Source organism: Leucopleurus acutus (assembly GCF_964270905.1).
Source record: "Leucopleurus acutus genome assembly, chromosome: 5".
NCBI classification, from domain to species: Eukaryota; Metazoa; Chordata; class Mammalia; order Artiodactyla; family Delphinidae; genus Leucopleurus; species Leucopleurus acutus.
In genome coordinates, this window is record NC_139147.1 from 6,208,936 (window position 1) to 6,232,855 (window position 23,920).

Consider the following 23,920-nt stretch of genomic DNA (forward strand, 5'->3'; position numbering starts at 1 on the left):
GTCATTCTATAAAACCAAGTAACCCAGGAGTGTTAATGCAGTTTTAAAATATTACACTGGTAATCTTGTATATTCTAGCTTGCTAGCTATACCCAAAGTTTCCTAAGCTCTAACTGGATAGCAATTTGGTCTTATTGTTTATACTTAAATGTTCAAATTTCTTCAAAACTCAATATATTATTTTGCAGTAATGTGTAAAATTGCTAAATACTGATTTTATGGAAAGGCTTGTTCCACTTCTTTAAACAAGATGTTTCTAGCAACAGATTTCTGAGATTTTTTTTTTTAATCTCAAGAGGCTCCCCCGACCCCAAATTAGCACTTAACTTTGTTACTATTTATTGATAGGTTTCAGAATGTAAGCAATGCCCTCTAGTTTCAGCACAACTAAATCTAGGTGAATGGACTTTTTTTTCCGTTGCAATACTGGGTATTTTCATTTACACTATGGTATAGTGTCCCTTTTCTCTCCTGCTTGGATTAGTGCTCCGTTAACTTTGTCTCGATTAAATTTGAAAGATGAGAACCAATTCAAAAATTACGTACTTTGCTTATTAATGAAAGGCTATTTAAAACGAAAACAAACTTTGTATTAGAAATGGCCAAGTCTTAACAAAGAAGCAACTATTTTTGCATTAAGTCTTTTAGATCAGCTTGACAAGCATCAGCTTTTGAAATGTGACTTCCTATTGCCAGAGTAAAGGCTCATTTTTACAACACCGCGAAGCACTGTATTTCTTCCTGCCCTCCTCTGTCCACTGTCCCTAGGACGCGCCGGGCTGGCACCTACCTGGGGCGGTCGCGGTTTGAAGCCGGGTGCTTAATAAACCAAAGCTCACCCAGTCACTCCTAACGGAGAAGAAAACGGATTTAAAGAAGGAAAGGTAACCTGGCTGCCCTCTTCCCGGAGCGCTACAAACTGGGGCTGGGTCGGCCGAGCCCCTCCTCTGCCCGTTACCTGCCGGACGGGAGGCCCCGCCCCCTGGCTCGCCTCTCGTTTCTCGCCTCTCTAGCCCGCAGTCATCCGATCTCTCGGTGGCCCCGCCGAGCTCAGGCGGCTGAAGAATAAACGCTCCGGGCTTGCGCCGCCGCAAGGACCGGGGCGCATGCGCGGGGGTGGTGCCCCTGGGGGGGCGGGGTGTGTGTGTGGTGGTGATCAGGGGCGCTTGCGCGGGGCGCCTGCGTCGTGCTGTGGTGCCGCAGTTCGGCCGGGAGGGTGTGAGGGCGGTTATGGCAGCCACGTTCTTCGGGGAGGTGGTGAGGGCGCCGTGCCGAGCCGGGACGGAGGACGAGGAGGAGGAGGAAGAGGAGGGGAGGAGGGAGACGCCCGAAGACGGGGAGGTCCGGCAGCAACTGGCGCGGAAGAGGTGAGGTCTTGGGCGCGACGTCGCAGACCCGGCCTGGCGGGCGCAGGAGCAGACGCGCAGGCCCAGAGGTCGCGGCTGCTCCGCGCTCGGCACCGATCCTCGAGGGGCACAGGGGGTCCAGACAGCTCCGGGGGCGCCGGGTGGAGGCGGCTCGCGGGGCTTGCTGCAGGCTCCGTGCAGCCGTCAGATCCTCGCGTCTTTAAAGGCATCCTTTAGCTTTGATGCAGGTGGTTTCCTGCGGGCTTGTTAGGTTTTCCAGCGCTGCAGGGCTGTCTTCCCGCTCCAGGTTTGTCGTGTCTTTGGTTTATGGACATAAGACAGGTCTTTCAGAACTTTCTTCGCCGCCGCACACCTCAGTTAGTATTACGTATCAGTAGCAGATGGATATGTCTTTTTAAAAAATGGATTATTTCCAAACACACAGACACTGGAGAAAATAGTAAAATGACACTTTAAGCCCATCCAGTCACGTAAGTTCAACAGTTATGAGGATTTTGCCACATTTATTTTATCTCCCTCCACCCCGTAGGTGGGTCCCAGTCACCGTGGCCTTTCACCGCTACAGTTTTCCGAATGCGTCTCAACGATATAGGCATTGTCTTACGTATGCTGTCATCCTCCTTAACAATTAATAATACTTTTTGGATACTGTTTAATAGCCAGTCCGTGGTCAGATTTATGCAGTTGTCTCAGACGTGACATTTTACAGTGGGCCTCTGGAAATCAGAATCCTGGCCAGGCTCGCACCTTACATTTAGATGTTTCTTCTTTTGTGCTTCCTTTTCGTTTGGAGCAGCCCCCCTCCTTTTTCACCCTGGCTGAGAGACTGATTGTCCTGCAGGCTGTCCCATGCTCTGGATTTGCCTGATTGCTTCCTCTTGGTGTCATTTATGCAGATGTGTGTCCATCATCTGCATCTCCTGTAAAGGGAAGCTCCTTCTAAGAGGCTTGGTCAGTATTTTGCTGGCACGGATGCCTCGGAGGTGGTATTTGCAGTTTCTTACTGCACACTGTGCCCAGTTGTCCCACTTTTAGGGGTTCTAAGATGGATTGATCAGTGGGTCAGCTGGACAGCTTGATCCCTCTTGTACAGTTCTCTAGGAACTTTGCAGCAAACGGTTTTACCTGTTAGCGTCGCCTGAATCCATTGTTTCCTTAGGATTATAATTATGTTCTTTATAGAATTAAAGTTTGCATTTTACTTAATACAAAATCATACTTATAGTAGCCTTTTTGTCATAGTATAGTACTGATTACATTTAAATTGCTTTCGTTTCGTCTTTCGTTTCTTGTGTTAGGGAGGTGCGGCTCCTTCGAAGACAAACAAAAACAACTTTGGAAGTTTCTCTGCTAGAAAAATATCCTTGCTCCAAGTTTATAATTGCTATAGGAAATAATGCAGTAGGTAAGTGCAAGTGCATTAGACTACACATTTTGTTGAAAGACCAAAAGCTGAAGTTACTTATTTATTTCCACCATAAAAGATTTCTAATGTCTGTTACTTTTTTAGAAAAAGTCGTAGCAGAGTAACTTTGTATCTGAGTGAATTCTATCTCTGCTCATGCGGCACTGTCTTTTTGATAAGCTTGAAAATGAGATTTAGAGGAAATATTCTTGGCTTTGGGAACTTACGAAGTCAAGGAAACACGGTTTCTAGTATACAGGTTTTCTTAGGCTTCTGGGCCTGTTGTGGCCAGACTGGGAGGGCAGCGGTGGCATGTGCAACATGGCCCCCTTGTCACAGTGGTCCTTGCATGTTTTTGAGTTAATCAGCTCCTTTAAAAACATATGGAGCACTCTAAAAATGACAATAATAATTGCTACATTTTTCAGTACTTGGTTTCTAAGATCTTCACATATGTGAATTCATTTGATAGGTTAAAGCCAGAACGGTGCAGAGTGCAGCTAGAACAACGCACACACACACAAGTACACAAACCTGTATCGTTTTAGGGGGTTCACAGGCGTGGAGGAGAGCCTTGGGGAACCCCAGTGAAGATTCCTTGCCCTGTAAGGTACCCCTAGTGCTTGTAGAGGAGTACATGGTAAATAACTGCTGACTCATTTACATGAAGTTCTCCTGGCCTGAAATTTTCCACAAGGGTGTTACAGTGTGTGTCTGATAAAGTCTGTCAGCAAACCTGTCTTCTCGATTCCTGGCTCCAGTACCACCTGTACTCAGGGTGTGGCCTTTAACTTCTTGAGGCCTCAGCGTGTTTTTCTGCAAGATGATGGTGTGCATAAGGTTGATGGTCTCAATGGCTCTTTCAGCTCTAAGATTCTCAAGTAACGTGAATATCTTTTTTATTGAATAGAAAATGCAACTTGTGGATCCAAACACTAACTTATGCGAATTGTTTTTCACAGCATTTTTGTCATCATTCATCATGAATTCAGGAGTCTGGGAAGAAGTTGGTTGTGCTAAACTCTGGAATGAATGGTGTAGGACAGTGGACACTATACACCTGTCCCCCACAGAGGCTTTTTGTGTGTTTTATCACCTAAAATCGAATCCCTCGGTATGTGGGGCCTGACTTGTATGTTTAAGTGGGGTTCCTTAGGCATCATTTATGTAGTGTTCCTTTGAATTTCATGTTCCTTTATGTCTCCTTTTGGACTGAGGAATTCTGCCTGTAGGCAGTGTTAGTAACCACTTTTTTGTCTGGTTCTTGTTTTTTTATTTTTATTTTTTAAAATTAAAAACAAATTTAAAAAAATTTTAATTAAAAAATCTTTTTTTATTGAAGCATACTTGGTCAACAACGTCACTTTTTTGTTTATATAAATGTTAACGTGGTGTGTTGGTAAACTTCTGAGGAAATTCTGAAATAACTTTTTTAGAAACAAACCAGAAACATTAGATATTTAAACTTTGCCCACATTCAAAGAATGATTTAAGCTGGCAAAGGTAAACATGGGAAAATGCGTACCCGCTGTGGAAGCAGGGAGTTCTGCTTTGTCGCTGTATACCCACCCGGTATTCCGCCAATGCTGAGCACAGCCTAGGGACTCAGTTAACATTGAGCAAATGGATGCTTCGTGCATTCTAAATACAATTCTGTTGACCTTAAGCTTTCATCCTCACCTGATTCATCCTGATTTTTTTTTTTTTTTTTTCTTTTGGCCGCTCCCCTCGGCTTTCAGAATCTTAGTTCCCCAACCAGGGATCAAACCCGTGCACCCTGCAGTGGAAGTGCAGAGTCTTAACCACTGGACCGCCAGCGAATTCCTAATTCATCCCGATTTTTTAAGTTATGAAAGATAACTCTGTAGCTGATGCCTAGTGATTTCATTGGAACCGTTTGTCCTAATCGTATCCTTGGGTTCATTGAGAGAAAGGAGTGTCCTGGGCGGTTTGGGAGACAGGTCAGGCAGGTGAGGTGGCCGGGCAGGTGATCTGTCTCACCACCTGCTCGTCTGACAGAGTGCCGTTCCACAGCTGCTGCGTGCTTGAACAGAGGCCAGGGGCAGGGATTCAGACAATGCAAGAAGTCAGTAATTCCATAATACTATAATGTTAGCCTTGAAAACTAAAATTTGATTTTGTAATACTTACAGTTTGTTTTTGTAATATGTTATCCAAAGTTATTAAAGTTTACCTAAGGATTTTTGTAAACATCCAGTATTTATAGGAAATAAGTAATAAGGAAACTAAGCATTTTTTTTTAAGATTTTTTGATGTGGACCATTTTTAAAGTCTTTGTTGAATTTGTTACAACATTGCTTCTGGTTTATGTTTCTTGGTCCCGAGGCATGTGGGATCTTAGCTCCCTGACCAGGGATCGAACCTGTACTCTCTGCGTTGGAAGGCGAAGTCTTAACCACTGGACTGCCAGGGAAGTCCCAAAGCATGTTCTTTATCTGATCCTTAGTGGGAAGTTTTCACTCTAGAATACATCATGGAGGTCAAGCAGTAGAAATTTCTGTTACTGCATTTAGTTATACCATTGATTGGTTGGGTGTCTCTTGACTATCCAGAATCTTTGTGTGTAGCTAATTCCATATCTAGTCTTTCTCTTCCCCCTGTCCCTGGGCCCTCTTTTTCCCTCTTGTGCTGCTTCTTCATTTTTTTTTTTTTTTGGCCACACCACACTGCATGCGAGATCTTAGTTCCGCCCAACCAGGGATCGAACCCGTGCCCCCGAAGTGGAAGTGCAGAGTCTTAACTGCCGGATCACCAGGGAAGTCCTTGTGTTTCATTTTTTCCCACTTGTGTCATTAAGTGTTAGTGTTTCTGGCGATATTTCAATAGAAGACAAAGTTGACTTTTATGGATGCTATCATTCCACAAGCATTAATAATCCGGAATGTCATCCTTTTACAGCATTGTGCATTGCATGTTTTCACTTCAAGCACATGGTCTGGACATGGTGTCTAGAATAATATTGCCTTCCAGGCATCAGCAGTGTCCTAGGGTGCCGCTGGGCTGAGATGCTGCTGGGCTGCTGTCCTGATAGCACTTAATGTTTTTGTAACGCTTTTTGAGTTTGATCTTCACGGTGTGTGGCACCACCCACCCCCGGATGGGCAGCAGGCCTGGTGTCGTCTCTGTTTTATAAAGAGGACTCCGGTAGTACTTACTGATAGTATCTTTAGAATCTCCTGTGCCGGCCATCACAGGTGCTCCGTCAATGTGCACTTTTCTCTGATACTAATTGCCAGTAGTGGCTTGATTCTTAAATTTTAAAAAGAAAAATAAGTAAGGCAGTAGCAGATTAAGCAAAACAAGTGTTATCCAGAGGTTATGTTGGGATTCACATGATATGTATATGATGACAGTGTGGGGTGTGTGTAACATTTATTTGACCTGACAGAAAACTCGGGGTTTGATTTTCAGGTTGTGCTCTGTCAATGTAGTTGCTACGTTGCTGAAGATCAGCAGTATCAGTGGCTGGAAAAGGTAAGAGAGATTCTGGGGTTGCTACTTCATCAAGGTTCCGTTTCTTTACACTTAAACCTATGTAGTCAGATGTTGAAGCGGGGTAAGTATTTGCTTTTTCCCTTAGAAATATAGTAGGAGTTTGTTACAGAATATAAAGAATAAAAGAACTAATTTGGCAAATGTGATCAGCAATGTGCTAAAGATCGTTGGTCATAAAAACATAAGACATAGTTGGAACAAGTTACCCCCATGAAACAGAGCAGGGTTGCAGCCACGGGTGAAAATGGGCCGTGCTGACAATGCTGCCCGGAAGCGCAGGGACGGGAGGTGAGAAACTGGGTTCCTGGGGTTGGTACTCAGCTGACACTCACACCGGGGTTTCATCCATTTTTCGTAGCATTAGAATGGATCAATTGAGGCTTCATTTTGTGGGAAAATTGAGCACATGGTATGTGTCCACTAAAACAAATTTTTCAGTGAAGAACTTAGCTAGAAATTTTAGAGAATAATCATTAATTTTGGTAGTTGCAGGTTATTATTTTTAAATTATTTATTTACTTATTTTTGGCTGCGTTGGGTCTTTGTTGCTGTGCACACTTTCTCTAGTTGCGGCAAGCAGGGGCTACTCTTCGTTGCAGTGCGTGGGCTTCTCATTGCGGTGGCTCCTCCTGTTGCGGAGCATGGGCTCTAGGCGCACGGACTTCAGTAGTTATGGCTCGTGGGCTCTAGAACGCAGGCTCAGTAGTTGTGGCACGTGGGCTTCAGTAGTTGTGGCTCGTGGGCTCTAGAGCACAGGCTCAGTAGTTGTGGCGCAGGGGCTTAGTTGCTCCGCGGCAGGTGGGATCTTCCTGGACCAGGGCTCGAACCCGTGCCTCCTGCACTGGCAGGCGGATTCTTAACCACTGCGCCACCAGGGAAGTCCAGTTGGTAGTTGCAGGTTATTTTTAAATGAAATAGCCCTTTTATATACGTCTTTTCAACATTGCAACTTAAATCTTAGGCATATTTTTATGTAGGTATTACAATTAAGTTCATTAGAAATAAAAAATTTGATGTACACCTGCTTTAAACCAGATTGGCATACTTAGAAACATTTATTAAAAGTTATTCAATGCATTTTATTAAATGAGGAATTTTCTAATAAGATCTGTGAATCTTATGGTTGTATATATGATTTTATGCTGTGTACCTACGTGTATTTTCTAGAGAGAGGGTGCATAGCTTTCAGCAGATCTCAGAAGGGTGGGAAGCTGCCGTATTGATTGTATTGTCAGTTTATGTAGGGCGTTTTATTATTTTTGTACTATGGAACAGCTGTTCTCTCTCAGACTTGAAAAAATGTAGAATTATGCATTTCCAAAACAGAATTTTGTAATCAGTATTTCCCCCCCCCCGCCCCCCCCCCGGGGATACTCTTCGGGTCCCTCTGCTGTTGGGTTCATGTCAGCTGCATAATCCTGATAATCACACACAGTCCAACAGGTGTCAAGTATTGTGGCTTCAGATGATAAGTATTTTAGGGAGGATGATAAATCAGGCCTTGTGAGTAACGTTATAGCCCTTAAATGGGACGTATCTGCTGACAAATGTATGTGGTGTTAAGTTTTGTGTTTATAAAGCTACACTACAATTGAAGTCGCCTTATAAATCACTTACGGCACATAATATAAAATCTTCAGTTCCCTTGCTATTTGAAATAGCCATTTTGCTCTCTTCATAAAATATTTTCAAACAAGGTGCAATGACCTAAAATTACTCTTTTTTTCCTTAAAAGATAGCTGCTTTTTTTTTTTTTCTTACATCACCAAAGATTTTAAAAGCCGGAAGGGTCCCTGGAAATCCATGAAATACCAACTTAGGTGGACATTGAGGTCTTGAGCGATTGAAACTTAGTCTACAATTGAAATAAATTTAAAAGCGAATTTAAGAATCATTTGCACTGATAAAACACTTATGAGTGCAACTTGCAAGTGATGTTCTTAGAAACATCCTTAATACAGTGTTCTTGAACCTATTATATTAGTGAAAGGATCACTTCCTGTTGCTGATACAACACTAGTCTAAGTGGAGCGTTCTTAGAGATACCTGTGTTAGAAGAGATCTTGATCACGTCACTTTATCCAGTAAAGAATGGGTGTCATTCCCATTCACTTCTATTCATTGTAACACTGTTCTCAACACTGATTGCAAGTAGTGATCTTAGAAACAGAACAAACTGGAACAAACCAAAAAGAATAATTTGCAGGCATCTGTGGCGGGCGGGAGAGGGCGTAAACGAACAGGTGCTCATAGTTGAGTGACTGCCTTACCTTCCATGGCATCCCTGGCTGTTAGCTGCTCTGCCTCCTTTGTTCCTGACTTCATTTAATCCAGATCACACCTCCCTCAGGTAAGTAGCCCTTAGTTCACAGGTGAGGAGGAAGGTAACTTGGAGAAGGTTACCCAACTAGAAAGTGACAGAATTAAGATCAGACCCAGGTGAGGGCACAGCAAAGCATGGGTTTTGTTTTTCCATGGACAGTTCCACCCCTGCAAGGGGTGTGTGTGTGTATGTGTGTATATATATATGAATGGTGTAGATAAACAACTAGAGGGATGTTTCTATTCTGTCACAAAATTATATATATATATATATATTTTAATTTGAAATCAATTTTGTGCTAGGTTTTTGGCTCTTGTCCAAGGAAGAATATGCAAGTAACTATTCTTACATGTCGACATGTTACTGACTATAAAACTTCAGAATCTACCAGCAGTCTTCATACTCCTTTCCTGAAAGCCCTAAAAACACAGAATTTCAGAGAGCCTCCTTGCTGTTCACTGCTAGAACAACCAAATATCGTGCATGACCTTCCTGCAGCAGGTGGTATTACAGTGCATAGCATTCACATTTTATCTTGTTATTACTTTATTCATAGTTATGAGTTGGACTAGTAGGAATCTTTTTGAGGCCATTTGTTAATGATGATTGATGCCATTGTATTGCTGTTTGTCCTCACTAATTGCTCTAGTTGCTGATATATTCTGTTTGGTTTGTGTCTTGAAACTTTCCAGACACACAGTTGTATGAGAGCAGCTCAGAGTTCTTAACTGTTAGCTTCCGAGTTGCCGTTTCTTTTTGGTCTTTGATAACTCATCATGCAAGCCAGTGTTAGATGTAAGTTGTTGGTGTATGAGAAGTTGGTAAAGTACGTTTTAATTGTCAGAATAGAAGCTTCAGATATTGAATTTTGGTTGTTGCTTCAATAGTTTATTTTTTATTCCTGTTACCAATTATACCCTAACATCATATCAAATAATGATGGTCACTTTTTAGTGGCTAATATGTTATAATAGATAATTCAGTGTTATTTGTTAATAAATAAAATGTTTTTAACTTTAAATGTTAAATTTACTAGAATAAATGGCTAAATATTTTACATTGTGCATTGTATATTTATTATTTAATTTACTTTAGTGTAGTCAGCAAAATTTTAATCTTGTGTCTTAGCTAACCCAGATGTGTCTCAGTAGTATGTTCAGAAAATGCAAAATAAACATAATTGTAAAAGCAAGAGATAACTTAGGAAAATAAATTGGCTTTGAAAGAAAATGTGCATTATAATTGGTTCAGAATGTCAGTAAATGCTTTGATTAAAAGAGGCAACAGAGATGACTTTTTAAAAGCAGCCTTTATGAGTTAGAGGTATTTAATTTCAAAATCATATAACAGAAAACTTAAGTGATTTTTTTTTCTTGTATATTCATAGTTCTGAGTTATTGTCAAGTATGGAAAATCTCTGCAATTCTGTACTTATGTTATACTGATGTGATGAAATTAGACCTAATCACAGTTGAAGCTTTTAAGCCTGTACTTTCTTCCAGAAGCTTGAAAAGTTTGGTTAAGGTAAGGTTTTATCTCATTGACTTAATAGCTGAGTTATTATAATGAACTTAGTAACAAACATAAATGTATGGTATCAGTGTGAAACCTAAGCAGCACGTAGAGATCCTTTTTTCTCCGCGTAAAGAGAAAACTGCTGGTCTGGCAGTTTGAATTTGATTGTCACATATTCTTCTAGATATACTTCTGTAACTTGGAGAATATTTTGTTCATGTTTTGTCAGGATAGATCAGTGCTTTAAATCCCAGATGTTTGTGTGGAAAGATGTTTTCACTGTTCAAGAAGTTTCTGTAACTAATTAATTTGGAAGGTGTAATTTTTGAGAAGGCATTTTTGAGCACAGTATGGATCAAATTATCGTCATGTTTATTCACTTAATTTTACATGGGACTAGATGAGATAAATCTGTTCCCTGTTCTCAGTCTGGATATATCTGTGGGCTCCTTTCCCAGAAAAATACATATGGGAACATGTATAGAAAAGTTTTGCCAGTAATTTCAGGTAGTTTAGGAACTCCAGTCCTCTCCCTAAGAGATTAGCTGAAAGTCCATGGACTCCCGGTTTAAGAACTTCTTCCTTAAAGGGAAGAGATTATAACAACATTGTTCCAAGTTGGAAGCCTTGTTTTATTCTAGAATGGCCATTGGTATTAGGGCAGCTTTTCTTGTAAGTTCTGTTGGCGTCATCTCATTTCATAGCTCTCATAAATTAGATTGTCAACTCCGTGGGAACGTTTTCCCTTTTGGTGTCCCCAGATCATCCTGAATATGATGTGTAGAAGGCCCTCAACCATTTGTTGAATTAGTAAGAGTGAAACTGTAGCTTAGTATAATTCAAGTATATCTTTCAGATGAGCTAGAGTCATGGATAATCTTTCAGACAAATTGAGTTATTTTGTATTTAGCATCTCCTTCCGAGGATATAGTAACTAATAGTGCTGCTTGCATCTGTAGTTAACCGATTGGCTCTTCCCACTTCGTTGAGAGCAGGGGCCATGGCCGTTGTGTCTCTTCTGGGCACTTTCACTGGAGCATCTTTGCCACAGACATTGTGGCTGCAAGCATGTTCACAGCAGAAATTTTCATCACATAACTAATTGTCTGAAAGGCAGTTTGCCATAAAAGATAAAATAACGAAAAATAAAAGAGGGACATTGAAAAGGACATAGTGAAACATGAGAAATGAATAACAAATTTAGAAAGATTTTATTGCAAAATACAAAATATTTGAATACATTTAAAATGTATGTAAATTTATGGCGGTACTGTGCAAATAACAGATTCTGTGGGTTGTACGTAAGCTCTTGTCTTCCAAGTTGTACATACATGTGAGCATACGTGTGTGTATGTATACATACGTATACATATTTGTGCGCGTGTACGTGCGTGCACACACACACGCGCGCACACACACACACACACGTTTGTTGATTTGTCTCTTCTTTCAGCATTGCACCTATTCTTTTTTACCAAAATTTCTTCCTTCATTAAGAGAGATATCAGTTTCCAAGCCTGGGATGCATATGTGTGACCTGAGCCTCCTTATTGCCTTGTGAAACCTTTTCTGCACTGTTTGTTCTCGGCCTGTTGTCACATGTCCACTGGTGGACGTTCTAAGTAGTATGGGAAATGTGGACTCCACTCTGCACCTTCAAATCACCGAAGGATTTGTGAACTGGTGTGTTACCGTTTTCTAGTGTCGTACACGATCTGGCTTTATCCTCTCCTGTTTCACACTTCCCCTAAGTTTTGTCACCGTATTTTGTGTCAAGTCGATGTGCATAGTTGTCACGATCCCCTGTTTTAAGACGCCAGGTCTGCTCGTCACCCTGCACACCATCATGAGGGCCAAGACTTAAGTGACTTAGAGAGTCCTGTGTCAACAGAGAGACCCAGACTGTCGGCCAGTTGTTTCGTCTTTTGTAGCTGAACTGCCGTGCGGCCAGTTAGCCCCACGGTGCGCACAGTAGAGAGGAGCTGGGGCTTCAGCAGGAGGGCCGGGCAGGTTCTGCTTGTGGTGCAGTTGGTGCTCAGGGCACAGACGCTCCAGGAGCATCTGCACTCATTCTCAGACTTGCAAATCATCTGCCATGTGGGGTTTAAGTCAACTTCCAGTGTCTAAAACTATTCTTTGGAGAGGAAATTTAATTAACTTTTTAAAAGTGACTCTTTGAAGGGTGCTGTTTTCTTAATGACCAGATACAGTCATCCTGGCTTAGGTCATCTCTTCTGTCCTTCTCAAAGTGGTATTTGGTCAACAAAATGGAATTCTCTTGCACGCCTGCCGCGTGGACCCCACGGTGCTGGGTGGTCCACAGCCTGGAGGTGGCGCAGGCGGCCGCTGTGCCAGGTGCCAGCCAGGGCGGGGGGCTGGGGGCGAGGCTGACCCGAGGAGAGGCCCCACGGGGAGGGTGGCCCTCCAGCTGGACTGGAAGGGTGGGTGAGTCCTAGGGGGGGGAACGTGCAGAGGGAGGCGGCGTGAGCACGAAGTTGGCAAGTTCAGGGTGCAGTTGAGGAGAGCGGTAGGGAGCGTGGTATTGGGGTGCAGACGGGCATGAGCTCAGGTGGGCCAAGCAGAGTGTTGTGTCCGTCTGAGGGCTTTAGGCTCCCGGAAGACCTGAGGTCCCGATAGAGCTTCGGGCGGGGGGCGGGGGGGGGACACGCTCAATGTCGTGTCTGCCGAGCGAGGAGGTGGGGGGCAGGGCCTGTCACGTTTGGTGCCCTTCTCTGCTTCTGCCGCGAGAGTGTGCCTTGCTCCTGACTGAATGCTCAGCCTCACTATATGAACGCCTTTTTTCTCTCCTTCCAGAATATTCCCCAGAGCACAGAGATACTGAAGAAATTGATGACAACAAATGAGATTCAGAGTAACATTTACACATGATTCCAAAGATTGTTTTGTAGAGTATATTACCCATCCATTCCTAGAAGGGGAGCGGCGTGCAACTGTTTTGTAGGTTACTTTTTTTTCAGGGAGGTATTTTGAGGATGTTAACAGAATAAGCTTATTTTAAATTCATTGTAGTTTTTGTTCCTTTTTTATGGTGGTACTGTTCACACCTGAAATAAGTCAGACCTTTTTCTTTATCCACTAGGTGGGAGTATTGTTTTATTTGAATATTTTAAGGTAATAGAGTTAAATTGTTCAAAAGCTACAGATAACGACAGGTTTTATAATATGGAAAAATATATACTTCGGTGCAAAAATTCTGTATGAAACCTGAAAGTTGATGATCTATTGGTGATTCTTATTATTTGGAAAGGTTCTATTTTATGAGTTCTTCAGTTTTTTTTTTTTGTGAATAAAAATCAATTTACTCAAAGTGAAACCAAAAAATTTGTGTTTCCTCATTTTCAGTAATATCTCACAGAAGCCTCTTTACGCAGACTTTCTGGGCTCTTTTGCAGGGTTAATGTGTCGATGTCCCCAGCTCTACTGCGGTAGAGTATTACACTAGAATGTGACTAGATCGTGAGCTCCAAGGAGGCACACTGCTTCACAGACCCACAAACTAAACTGTAACCTGCAACAGTGAAGATAAATTTTAAGATGGTGGAGTGGAGAAGTGCTTCTTATGTCTTCTACCTTTCCTCCTATTTCGTTACTGAGTCATTGATATGTTATAGATTGAGACAGCTTACCCATTTCTGTCTTCTAGATTCAGTGTGTTTGTTGCTACTGGTTGGAGGTGGGCAGGGGAGACTGTCGGCTCCCCAAGTAAGCTCGGTTTCTCTCGTAGTCAAGTGCTGTGAGGCTTATGCGTAGCACACGTCAACGTGCCCGGGTGATAGAAACTGAAATATTTTACTTCTTGCAAGAATGTATGTATCCATCCGGCACTGCGTTTGTAGAGCCCTGAGGTAACACTGGGTTCTGGCCCCAGCTGGACCTGGAGTCTTTTCCTGCCCTGAGGGTTAGTGTGGAAAGTAAGGAAGATCCATCCTGGAGTGAACCTATGTTCAGATCTCAGGGCAGCCCTTACAGGCTGGTGACCTCAGGCAGATGCCTTCAAGCAGGGCAGATGCCCAGTTTTCTCATCTGTAAACTGCAGGTAAAACTAGAAATCAGGGACTTCCCTGGTGGCGCAGTGGTTAGGACTCCGTGCTCCCAATGCAGGGAGCCTGGGTTCGATCCCTGGACAGGCAACTAGATCCCACATGCGTGCCGCAACTAAGAACTGGCACAACCAAATAATAAAAAAATAAAAAAAAAAACTAGAAATCAAAGTTTAATGAATTAATGTAAATGTGCAGTCATTGTTACTTCCCTCGAGTCTCAGGTTTTCACCTGCCTGATGAGGATTCTCTCTGCTTACATTGTTGGGTGGTTGTGAGAATAAAAATATAAAAATGCGTTTGGTGAACAGTAGAGTGGTATTTCCACACACACACACACACACGTGTACACACATGCCAAAGATGCCGACCTCATGGTGCAGCCAGGAGGAGGCCATTTCCTTCTCAGCACTCCTCCCACCAATCTGAGAACCACAATTCTTGGCGATGTAGAGTGGCCAGGAGTGGAGTAGTTGGAAAAGTTTCATCAGGCGTGATCCTGGGAAAACCATAAAAACAGATACCCTGGGATGGTGGTTTCCCATTAATTTTGGTAAAGAAAGAATCACAGGCAGCCTCAGCTATCCAGGAATAAGCCTCTGCAAGAAGCAGCAGGTGGCACCTGCGGGAGATGGGTCATCAGCGCAGCAGAGGGGGCCGTAGTGAAAAGCGAGATACCAGAGACTTGGTGTAGGGTGTGCGGCTCCACAGCCCTGTGCGGGGGGCGCGGGAGGTGTCGGGGGAGACTCAGAGCTCGCGGACTTGGGAGGTCGCCTTTTCCGGGCAAACGTCGGGCTTGGGTAGGGTTCCCATTCAAAGGGGAGTAGCCGAAACAGCATACGTGGGCCCCACGAAGAGAACTGGTGATGTCAAGGATAGGAAACGGCCTTAAAAATACAGAAGCGCATTCTATTGAAAACTATAGAAAACGGCTCTTTTTTAGAATTCAGGGACTTTGGATTTTTCTGAAAGAATGAGAATGTATGAGATGAAGCTAGGTGAAAGGAAAATTTGAGAACTGCATAGAAGATTTTGAAAGAGACAAAATTTTAACTTTAGAACTAAAATCGGTATCGTATAGAAGTAAAGGGCAGAACGAGTGCAGTATGTCATCTGAAGTGTATATACTGTTACATGTAAATTACAGTGTATCATACAGAGCCATTATGTTGGAGACTAAGCTGAAGTGGTGTCCTTAGTTGCCGAAGGACAGAAATGGAAAGATGACACAAGGTGGCACAAGATAGCTTGCCTCCAACATGTAGGTAGTGTCCTGGTGAAGGGATCAGATCAAGACAGTAATGAACGACAACAGAGATTTTTCTGAAGTGAAGAAAGACTTTGAGTCTGAATTAAAAGAGCCCCATCAGTGGTAAGAACGAAGACATAAAAAGCTAGATGTACCGAACCTAAAGGCCAAAGTGCCAGGCACATAAGAACAAAATGATAACTTGTCCACTAGCTATTACTGCCTAATACTCACACTTGAACTTGGAGACTAAATGCAGCCATTATCCATTTCTTGAGTCTGCAGGTTGGATGAGTGATCCTGGTCAGCTGGTCTTGGCTTCTGTATCTGTGGTCAGGCGTCTGATGTGAGTTGACGGGGTCCTGGCTGCTCTGGGATGGCCTCAGCTGGTGTGGTTTGGCTCTCTTCCATGTGTCACTCCTGTCCCCCCAGAAGACAAGCCTGGGTCAGGGCTGTCTAGGCATTTCTCATGGTGATTACAGAGCTGCAAGAGAGGGAACAGAAACTAGCAAGTGCTTCTTCAAGTTTCTGTATCAAGTTTGCTGTAATCCCCATGGTCACATCCAGACAGTATGGGGGAGGGGGGCACCACCAAAAGGTGTGGATGGGGCGGGGACGAGGGGGCGTGAGAAGTTGGGGCCGTTAATTTTGCCTGGTCTGCCCTCTGACCGCAGTTACTCATGCCCCTTGCACGTGCAAAATATGTGTGTCCCAGTCCTAGGACACCCAGCGTCTCGTCCAGTATCCGGCTTGAAGTCTAGAATCTTGTAACCTAGATCAGGTCTAGATGCATCTTCTACAGAAACCAACAAACTAAGAAGACAAGGTGTCTGTTCTCTACACACCCAGTGCACAGCGGTGAGACAGGGACAGGCCATCTGCAGGAAGTGCTTCCATTTGAAACGGCAAAGACTAGGACATAGACCGTAGGCGTTGGTCTGTACCGACTCTGAAATTCCGCTGGGCAAATAGTGCCCAGCTCCCCTCCCCTGGGAGTGAGAAGTGTTCCTTGACGAGGCCCAGTTTCTGTCCTCTGGCAGAGCCTCTTCAGTCTCATTCTCAGCCTTTATCTAAGGTGTCCTTTTTCATCTCATGCCTTGTCTGCTCTCAAAGAAATGACCTTTGTTAGCAGCTCTGTAGCTTTCTGATTCATAGAAAGATGAGTACCCGAAATACAACACCCTTAAAACACTGTGGGCTTTCTGTGTATCTTTTTTTTGGGGCTGTGCTGCACAGTTTGCGGGATCTTAGTTCCCTGACCAGGGATCGAACCCATGTCCCCTGCAGTGGAAGCGTGGAGCCCTAACCACGAATTCCCTCTATGTATATAATCATAGTTTGCTCCATGCTCCAAACATCACACTGTCAACAACTGTGAAGGGTCAGGGATTTTGCTGACTTGCAAACTTACAGGGAAGCCTGCCACAATGTCCTGGATCCTGGTATAGACTTGAGACCCTGGGATAGAGACAAAGGACTGTATTACAGCATAGCATGAAGCCTGTGCTTCTTGTTTGTATCAGTTTCATCTGACCCCGTCAAGTCCTACAAGGATGATGCAGAACCATCCAGGTGGATACTGTGATCGCAGTGGGTCTGCATCACCACTGAGGACCCTCAGGCTTAGGGAATCCAGATCTTTTATGATGGACAGCAAGCAAACCTGTCTTTTCTCTGTAGGAAACATTATTTCACTGGACGTTAAGCAGATTTGCCCTTTGCTCCAGGAGACACCACCTCTGTCTTCCAAGACCGTCTGCTCTACAAACAGCCTTGAAAAGATAGCATCTCTGCTCTTAACAAGTGCAAATGTGTGAGACTTCTCTCCCAATCGTATTCACTCCTCGCACCTACACTGCCCCTCCAGCCACTGAGCAATCTGACCAGTAGGATTTGCTAACAGCTTGGATGGATGGGGGAGCCAGGGTGAACCCCAGGTCTGTGTTCTGAGCACCTAGTAGAGTGGGATTACATCAGCCGAGGCGGGGCTGCTTGCAGGTTAAGGAGAGAAGCCCAGTGTGGTTCTGGGTATAAGTTTGAGGTGTCAGCTGGGTGTTCAGGTGGAGATGTTGAGTTGGACACCGGCTGGGGTTTGGGAGACAGGTCCCGGCTGGCGGCTAAAGATGGGAGTCATCGGCAATGGGACCATTTAGTGCCTTGGGGCTGGGTGAGATCACCGGGCAATGTGTACAAGGGACTGAGGTTTGAGCCCCGGGGCCCTGCAGTGTCAGTGGTCAGGGAGATCCCAGGAGACCGAGAAGGGCCTCCGGTAAAGGAGGATGGAGCTGGGAGACCATGGTTTCCTGGAAGCCTGTGAAGAAGGTGCTTGAAGCAGGAAGGACTTACCTGGGCTTCGTGCTGAAGACACATCAAGGAAACTGAGGTTGGATTTCTCTGTGTGGTGGTTGGTTGAATGAGTTACATAGTCCTTACTTTGCACAGAGATTCATAAAGGGTAACAGATCAATAATTATTCTGAGGTTTAGGATTTGTGGATCACGAATGTGAATGGTGGTGGTTTCTGAAGAAAAGTAAACAGCAGAACGTACACAAACGATTACTTCTAATTCTGATTTCTGTCTTTTCAATGCAATGGAGACTCATTTCTGAGTTGTAAAGTTTCGCGATCTTCATTTGGGCAGAGGAGAGGGCAGAGAGAAGGGGAAGCTGTGAGAAAGATGAAAAGAGAAAGAGCGGCCTGGAATTCTGGGTTCTTAGGGAAGTGGGACGAGTGATGCAGCTTGGATTCCCCTTTGGGACTTTCCAGATAAATCAGGGCTCAAGAACAACTCAGATTCGGCTTGGTCGAGAGCCTCCAATAACAGGAGGAACTCAGTTTGCATGCCATGCCGCCCACGTCTGTGCAGCTCTGAGCTAATCATCCAACTTTAGAATGTCTCGGTGCTGGTAATCCAGTCTGTGGCCCACCCCCTCCCATTAAATACGGCCGCCGCAACCATTTTGCAATATGAACACTGTCCCCAGCTCCCCATCTCATGACCTGTTTAACAAAGCACTGCCTGACGCTGCTTAAATACACTCCATTATGGCCACAAATAGGAGCCCTGTCTCGGCATAATCTGCAAATTATATTTTATAATTTGTGAAACCCCACGGCAGTGTCGCTCTTCATTAGTGCCTCCGAAAAGCAAAGAAGGGGAGCTGAAAGTCAAATCATGTTGATGACTGTTAATATGTCTGGCAAAGGCGATCCTGAGTTCCCTGCCGAGTTATCTGGGCCGTCCTGGCTTTTCCTCCAGCAGAGCCGAGATGGGGGGTGGGAGGGAACGGTTTCCAACGAAGCCAGGTCAGTGTTGTTCCTTGTGGGAAATGATAACTTCCAGCCAGGAACATCAGACTTGCTTATTTAGAAAAACGATGAACAGAATGAACTAAACCCCCCTCTCTTTTCTCCATCCTCGGTGCCATTTGGAGATGCGTCTACTCCCCTTCCACCTGAATTTCCTCCTAAAAAGAAGCTACTGCGATTAACCAGAGCACAGGGGACTAATGCTTGTTAAATCCTCACACTGTACGTGACGTTGCCTAGGCAGGGTTATGTTTGCCATTTCACATCATTCTTTTTGTTGCTGTTGTTGTTTTGTATGTGTGTGTGTGTCTCTTTTTTTTTTTCCCACACCGCGCGGCATGTTCCCTGACCGGGGGTCGAACCTGCACCCCCTGCACTGGAAGCACGGAGTCTTAACCACTGGACTGCCAGAGAAGTCCCTTGTTTCTTTTTTTAAAAGAATTTTATTGGAATATATTGATAGTTGATTTACAATGTTGTGTTAGTTTCAGGTGTACAGTAAAGTGATTCATATCTATATATATCTATATATCTTCTTTTTTAGATCCTTTCCATTATAGGTTATTACAAGATATTGAGTATAGTTCCCTGTGCTATACAGTAGGTCCTTGTGGTTATCTATTTTGTATATAGTAGTGTATATGTGTTTATCCCAACCTCCTAAGTTATCCCTCCCCTGATATCATATCACTCTTGAAACAGGCCTAGGAAGAGCCTAGTTGACAATACAAATGAGTTGAGTAGAACAGCCTCGGGCCCTGGTAAGGAGTGGATTCAATCCTGCCAACCTGCCCTGCCCGGGGCTGGGGAGGCGAAGTCCTGGGGGCCTCGCGGCTGGAACCACCCAGCAGACCGGAAACCCTGCTGCCACCGGAGCCTGCGCTCCACCTTGCTGGGAGGGAAAGCGTCCGGAAGCGCCAGGCTCCCAGCCTCGGCAGCTCCATCTCAGCCACAGCTGGGGCGCTTGGACGCCGGCTGGCGGCCTCTGGCCAGGCCAGGGTGACACGGGGCAAGGCTGCCCAGTGCTGGCCTCTCCAAGCTCTGCCCGAGGGCTCCCATCACAGGTGCCTGCCTGCGGGCCACGTGCTCAGAGCTCCGGGCCTGGCTCTGCCGATGTCCCCCCCTGGTGTGAACACGGCAGTCTCTGTAGGAACCCGTTTCCTGCTGCAACAGTTTGAAAAGCGTGGGCAGTTGGCTGGGCAGACAGAGCAAGGGTCCAAGTCTCAGGTCCTAGTGGAAAGGGAATCAGAGGCCGCGCAGGCTGTGGCTCACACACTGCCAGGCTGAGGATGTCTGCAGGTGTTTAGTGAAGGGTAAGATATACCGCCGGTCAGAGGCCTGGCCGCGGAACTGGGCTCTCGACGGCAGAAGGGTATTTGGAAGTCCGTCTGGTGGGCATGTCAACTCCTGAGACGAGACCGGTGGGGCCCAGCCAGGAGCGGCCGAAGTGCCAGGGTGGCCGTCCCAGGGCTTGCCTACCCTCCACCTCGAGTCTGAATCCAGACAGCATCACCCGCTAGGCCTGGCCGTAGACCTGACGGCCAGTGCCGAGTGCCAGCCGGCCTGCCAAGACCAAGCCTCTCTGCAGGCCTGGCCGGCCAGGCTGGCTTCTGGGCTCGCGAATGGAGAGGTGGGGTTTCTCTCTCTGCTCCCAGGATGCCTCCAGCTTTGAGAGGCCCCAGGAGGAGCAGATACCCCGGCTGCCCTGTCCTCGAGGTGCAGGCAAGGCCTAGGCCTCTGACCCCTGGACTCCGAGCTCCCCATGGAGGTCTTGCTCCAGTGAATGCTCTGGGTGGTGCCTGTCTCCACCGGGTCAAGCCTGGGCCTTTGACGTTTATAACAAAACAACCCGCTTTTTGGGTTGCCGTGTGGCTGCCAGACTGCTGAGCATGGCCGGTGATTACTCAGAAATCCCGCGCACGTTTTCCAAAGGCTGGAGTGCTGGATTTAAACACATATTAATAACTCAGCCATCTGCTCTGTCTCTTAATATTAAAATGTGAGATGGTTCATAGATTCACATCTATACATTGTGAAACCGATATTAAACATGACTGATACCAAAATAGCTCAAAGCATATTTATTTCAAAGGAAGCGGGGAATTTACATCTGAATCCTCACATGTGCAGTGAACTTTAAAGGCATCCTGAGAAAAGGCTAAAAAGCCCTGCAGTTACGGCTGCAAGTTCACAGGAATGGTTGGACTTTAAACGGATGCAGTCTTCTTAATTTAAAAAATTGGAAATGTTATTTATAATCACAAAAGGAATTCTGCTTTTGGACTCATGATCTGGTTAGATTTTTGACTAAATCCTTTTTCTGTTTCTCTCCCCGGGATGCTGTCCTTCCATCAGCAAACGTGGTTACTTCTGCCCTGCTTTAGAACTCTCCAGGCTTCTTCCAGCCTTGCTGTTCCCTGAAGCTCCCACCCCCTCTCTTGTCCTCTGCCCTCTCGCGCTTCTGGAGCAATAGTCTGTTGAGGTGCACGCCGCAGTCAGACCACCTAGCTGACCAGGTTCAGCGCCTCCTAAATATCCAGTCGCCTCTTCTTAGACGAGCCTCGTCGGAGAGAATCGGGTCTCAGGTAAGCAGAAGGCTCACCATGTCACCACATTGGTCTCCTTCTCAGCCTGGCACCTCCATTTCCCCTCCCCCACCCACATCCGCATGGACGTGGGAGCCCAGTTTTTCTTTTTTTTTGAAGTTGGCTTTTATTTTTTAAATTAATTTTTATGGGAGTATAGTTGCTTTACAATGTTGTGTTAGTTTCTGCCGTACAGTAAAGTTGACTCAGCTCTACGTATACATATATCCCCTCTTTTTTGGATTTCCTTCCCATTTAAGTCACCGCAGAGCACTGAGTAATCTACTCTATACATAGTATCAATAGTGTATATATGTCAACCCCAATCTCCCAATCATCCCACCCCTGCCCCTTTCCCCCTTGGTATCCAATGTTTGTTCGTCACACCTGTGCCTCTGTTTCTGCTTTGCAAATGAGATCATCTATACCATTTTTCTAGATTCCACATATATGATTAATATACGATATTTGTTTTTCCTCTTTCTGACTTACTTCACTCTGTATGACAGTCTCTAGGTCCATCCACGTCTCTGCAAATGACACAAATTCATTCCTTTTTATGGCTGAGTAATATTCCGTTGTATGTATGTACCACGTCTTCTTTATCCATTCGTCTTTTGATGGACATTTAGGTTGCTTCCATGTCCTGGCTATTGTAAATAGTGCTGCAATGAATACTGGGGTGGATGTATCTTTTCAAATTAGAGTTTTCTCCAGATATATGCCCAGGAGTGGGATTGCAGGATCATACGGTAGCCCTATATTTAGTTGTTTTTTTTTTTTTTTTTGTGGTACGCGGGCCTCTCACCGCTGCGGCCTCTCCCGCTGCAGAGCACAGGCTCCGGACGTGCAGGCTCAGCGGCCATGGCTCACAGGCCCAGCCGCTCCGCGGCATGTGGGATCCTCCCAGACCGGGGCACGAACCCGTGTCCCCTGCATCAGCAGGCGGACTCCCAACCACTGCGCCACCAGGGAAGCCCCCTATATTTAGTTTAGTTTTTTTTTTGTTTTGTTTTGTTTTTATATTTAGTTTTTAAAGGAACCTCCATGCTGTTCTCCATAGTGGCTGCACTGGTTTACATTCCCACCAACAGTGTATGAAGGTTCTTTTTTCTGTGGGAGGCCTTTGTTTATAAGATACACTCCAAATATCTGGTCCCCTTTCAGGCTCCTGAACGGTCTAGATCTACCTCATCTTTCTCACCTTATCACCCCCTTTCTTCAAAACTCAACTACATGCTGCCTTTTCCAAAAGCCGCCCCCAGCTGCTCAGCTGAAAGCCATCTGTTCTGCTCTTGGATGTTTGCAGAGCCCTACGGCATGTATGACTGTCTACCTAGAAACGGGGCTGTCTGTGTGGACCTCACTGCGAGGGAAGACCTTGGAGGGTGAGGGCAGGATGTTCTGGGAGGATTTTGGAGAACTCATGGGCGGGAGCAGAGATGTCTGTGAAAGTGCAAGCGTGAGACTAGAACTATCAGAACACACTTTGTAAGTGCAGGGCAGCTTTGAAAAGGAGGAAGGTCACATGCATGTGTGCGTACTGCATGGGTCCACTTATACACAGATATTTTCAATAAATATATTTTAAATTAAAATGTATTTTAATTTACAGATCTTTAAGTGTGGGGAAAAGTCTGTTCATTAGAGATCACAAGGTGTGGAATAAAAAGAACTAGGGTTTTTATTGAAATATAGTTACTATACAATATTTTGTTAGTTTCACGTATACTACATAGTGATTTGACATTTGCATACACTGTGAAACGATCACGATAAGTCTAGTAACCTTCTGTCCCCACAGAAAATTATTACAGTATTATTCACAATATTCCTTATGCTGTGTATAACATCCTCATGGCTTATTTATTTTATGTGTTTTTTCTTTTAATTTTTAATTGAAGTATAGTTGATTTACAATATTATCTTAATTTCAGGTGCACAACATAGTGATTCAAAATTTATATAGATTATACTACATTTAAAGTCATTATAAAATATTGGCTATATTCCCTGTGCTGTACCATATACCCTTGTAGCTGATTTATTTTATACATAGTAGTTTGTGCCTCTTACTCCCCTGCCCCTCTCTTGCCCCCCACTTCCCTCTCCCCACTGGGAACCACTAGTTTGTTCTCTATATCTGTGAGTCTGTTTCTATTTTGTTATATTCATTTGCTTGCTTTATTTTTTAGATTCCACATATAAATGATAACATACAGTATTTCTCTTTCTCTATCTGACTTATTTCACTAAGCATAATACCTTCCAGGTCCATCCATGTTGTTGCAAATGGCAGAATTTCATTCTTTTTTATGGCTGAGTAATATTCCATTGTATATGGGTGTGTGTGTGTGTGTGTGTGTGTGTGTGTGTGTGTGTGTGTGTGTGTATAAGAGTTTCCTCCAGATGTATGCCCAGGAGTGGGATTGCACTTATATATATATATATATATATATATATATATATAATCTATATATACACATATCTATCCATCACATCTTCTTTATCCACTTATCTGTTGATGGACACTTAGGTTGCTTCCATATCTTGGCTGTTGTAAATAATGCTGCTATGAACATTGTGGTG

The 23,920-nt window shown here is 44.5% G+C and overlaps 1 protein-coding gene across 1 annotated transcript; it reads left to right on the forward strand.

Annotated features, from left to right (window-relative positions):
• Positions 1-1,229: 1,229 nt before the first annotated feature.
• PSMG1 (proteasome assembly chaperone 1) lies at positions 1,230-13,150 on the forward strand. The gene is made up of 7 exons (XM_082840560.1): positions 1,230-1,367; positions 2,666-2,772; positions 3,735-3,886; positions 6,205-6,267; positions 8,914-9,112; positions 9,999-10,135; positions 12,941-13,150. The coding sequence occupies exons 1-7, from the start codon at positions 1,231-1,233 to the stop codon at positions 13,013-13,015; spliced, it is 870 nt and encodes a 289-aa protein (XP_082696686.1). The 5' UTR covers position 1,230; the 3' UTR covers positions 13,016-13,150.
• Positions 13,151-23,920: the final 10,770 nt, after the last annotated feature.

Bases quoted from the DNA above. Each gene is read 5' to 3' on its own strand.
- PSMG1 (XM_082840560.1), top strand. From the start codon at position 1,231: ATGGCAGCCACGTTCTTCGGGGAGGTGGTGAGGGCGCCGTGCCGAGCC. The intron at 1,368-2,665 runs GTGAGGTCTTGG...TTCTTGTGTTAG, and splicing joins CAGCAACTGGCGCGGAAGAG to GGAGGTGCGGCTCCTTCGAA. The intron at 6,268-8,913 runs GTAAGAGAGATT...ATTTTGTGCTAG, and splicing joins AGTATCAGTGGCTGGAAAAG to GTTTTTGGCTCTTGTCCAAG.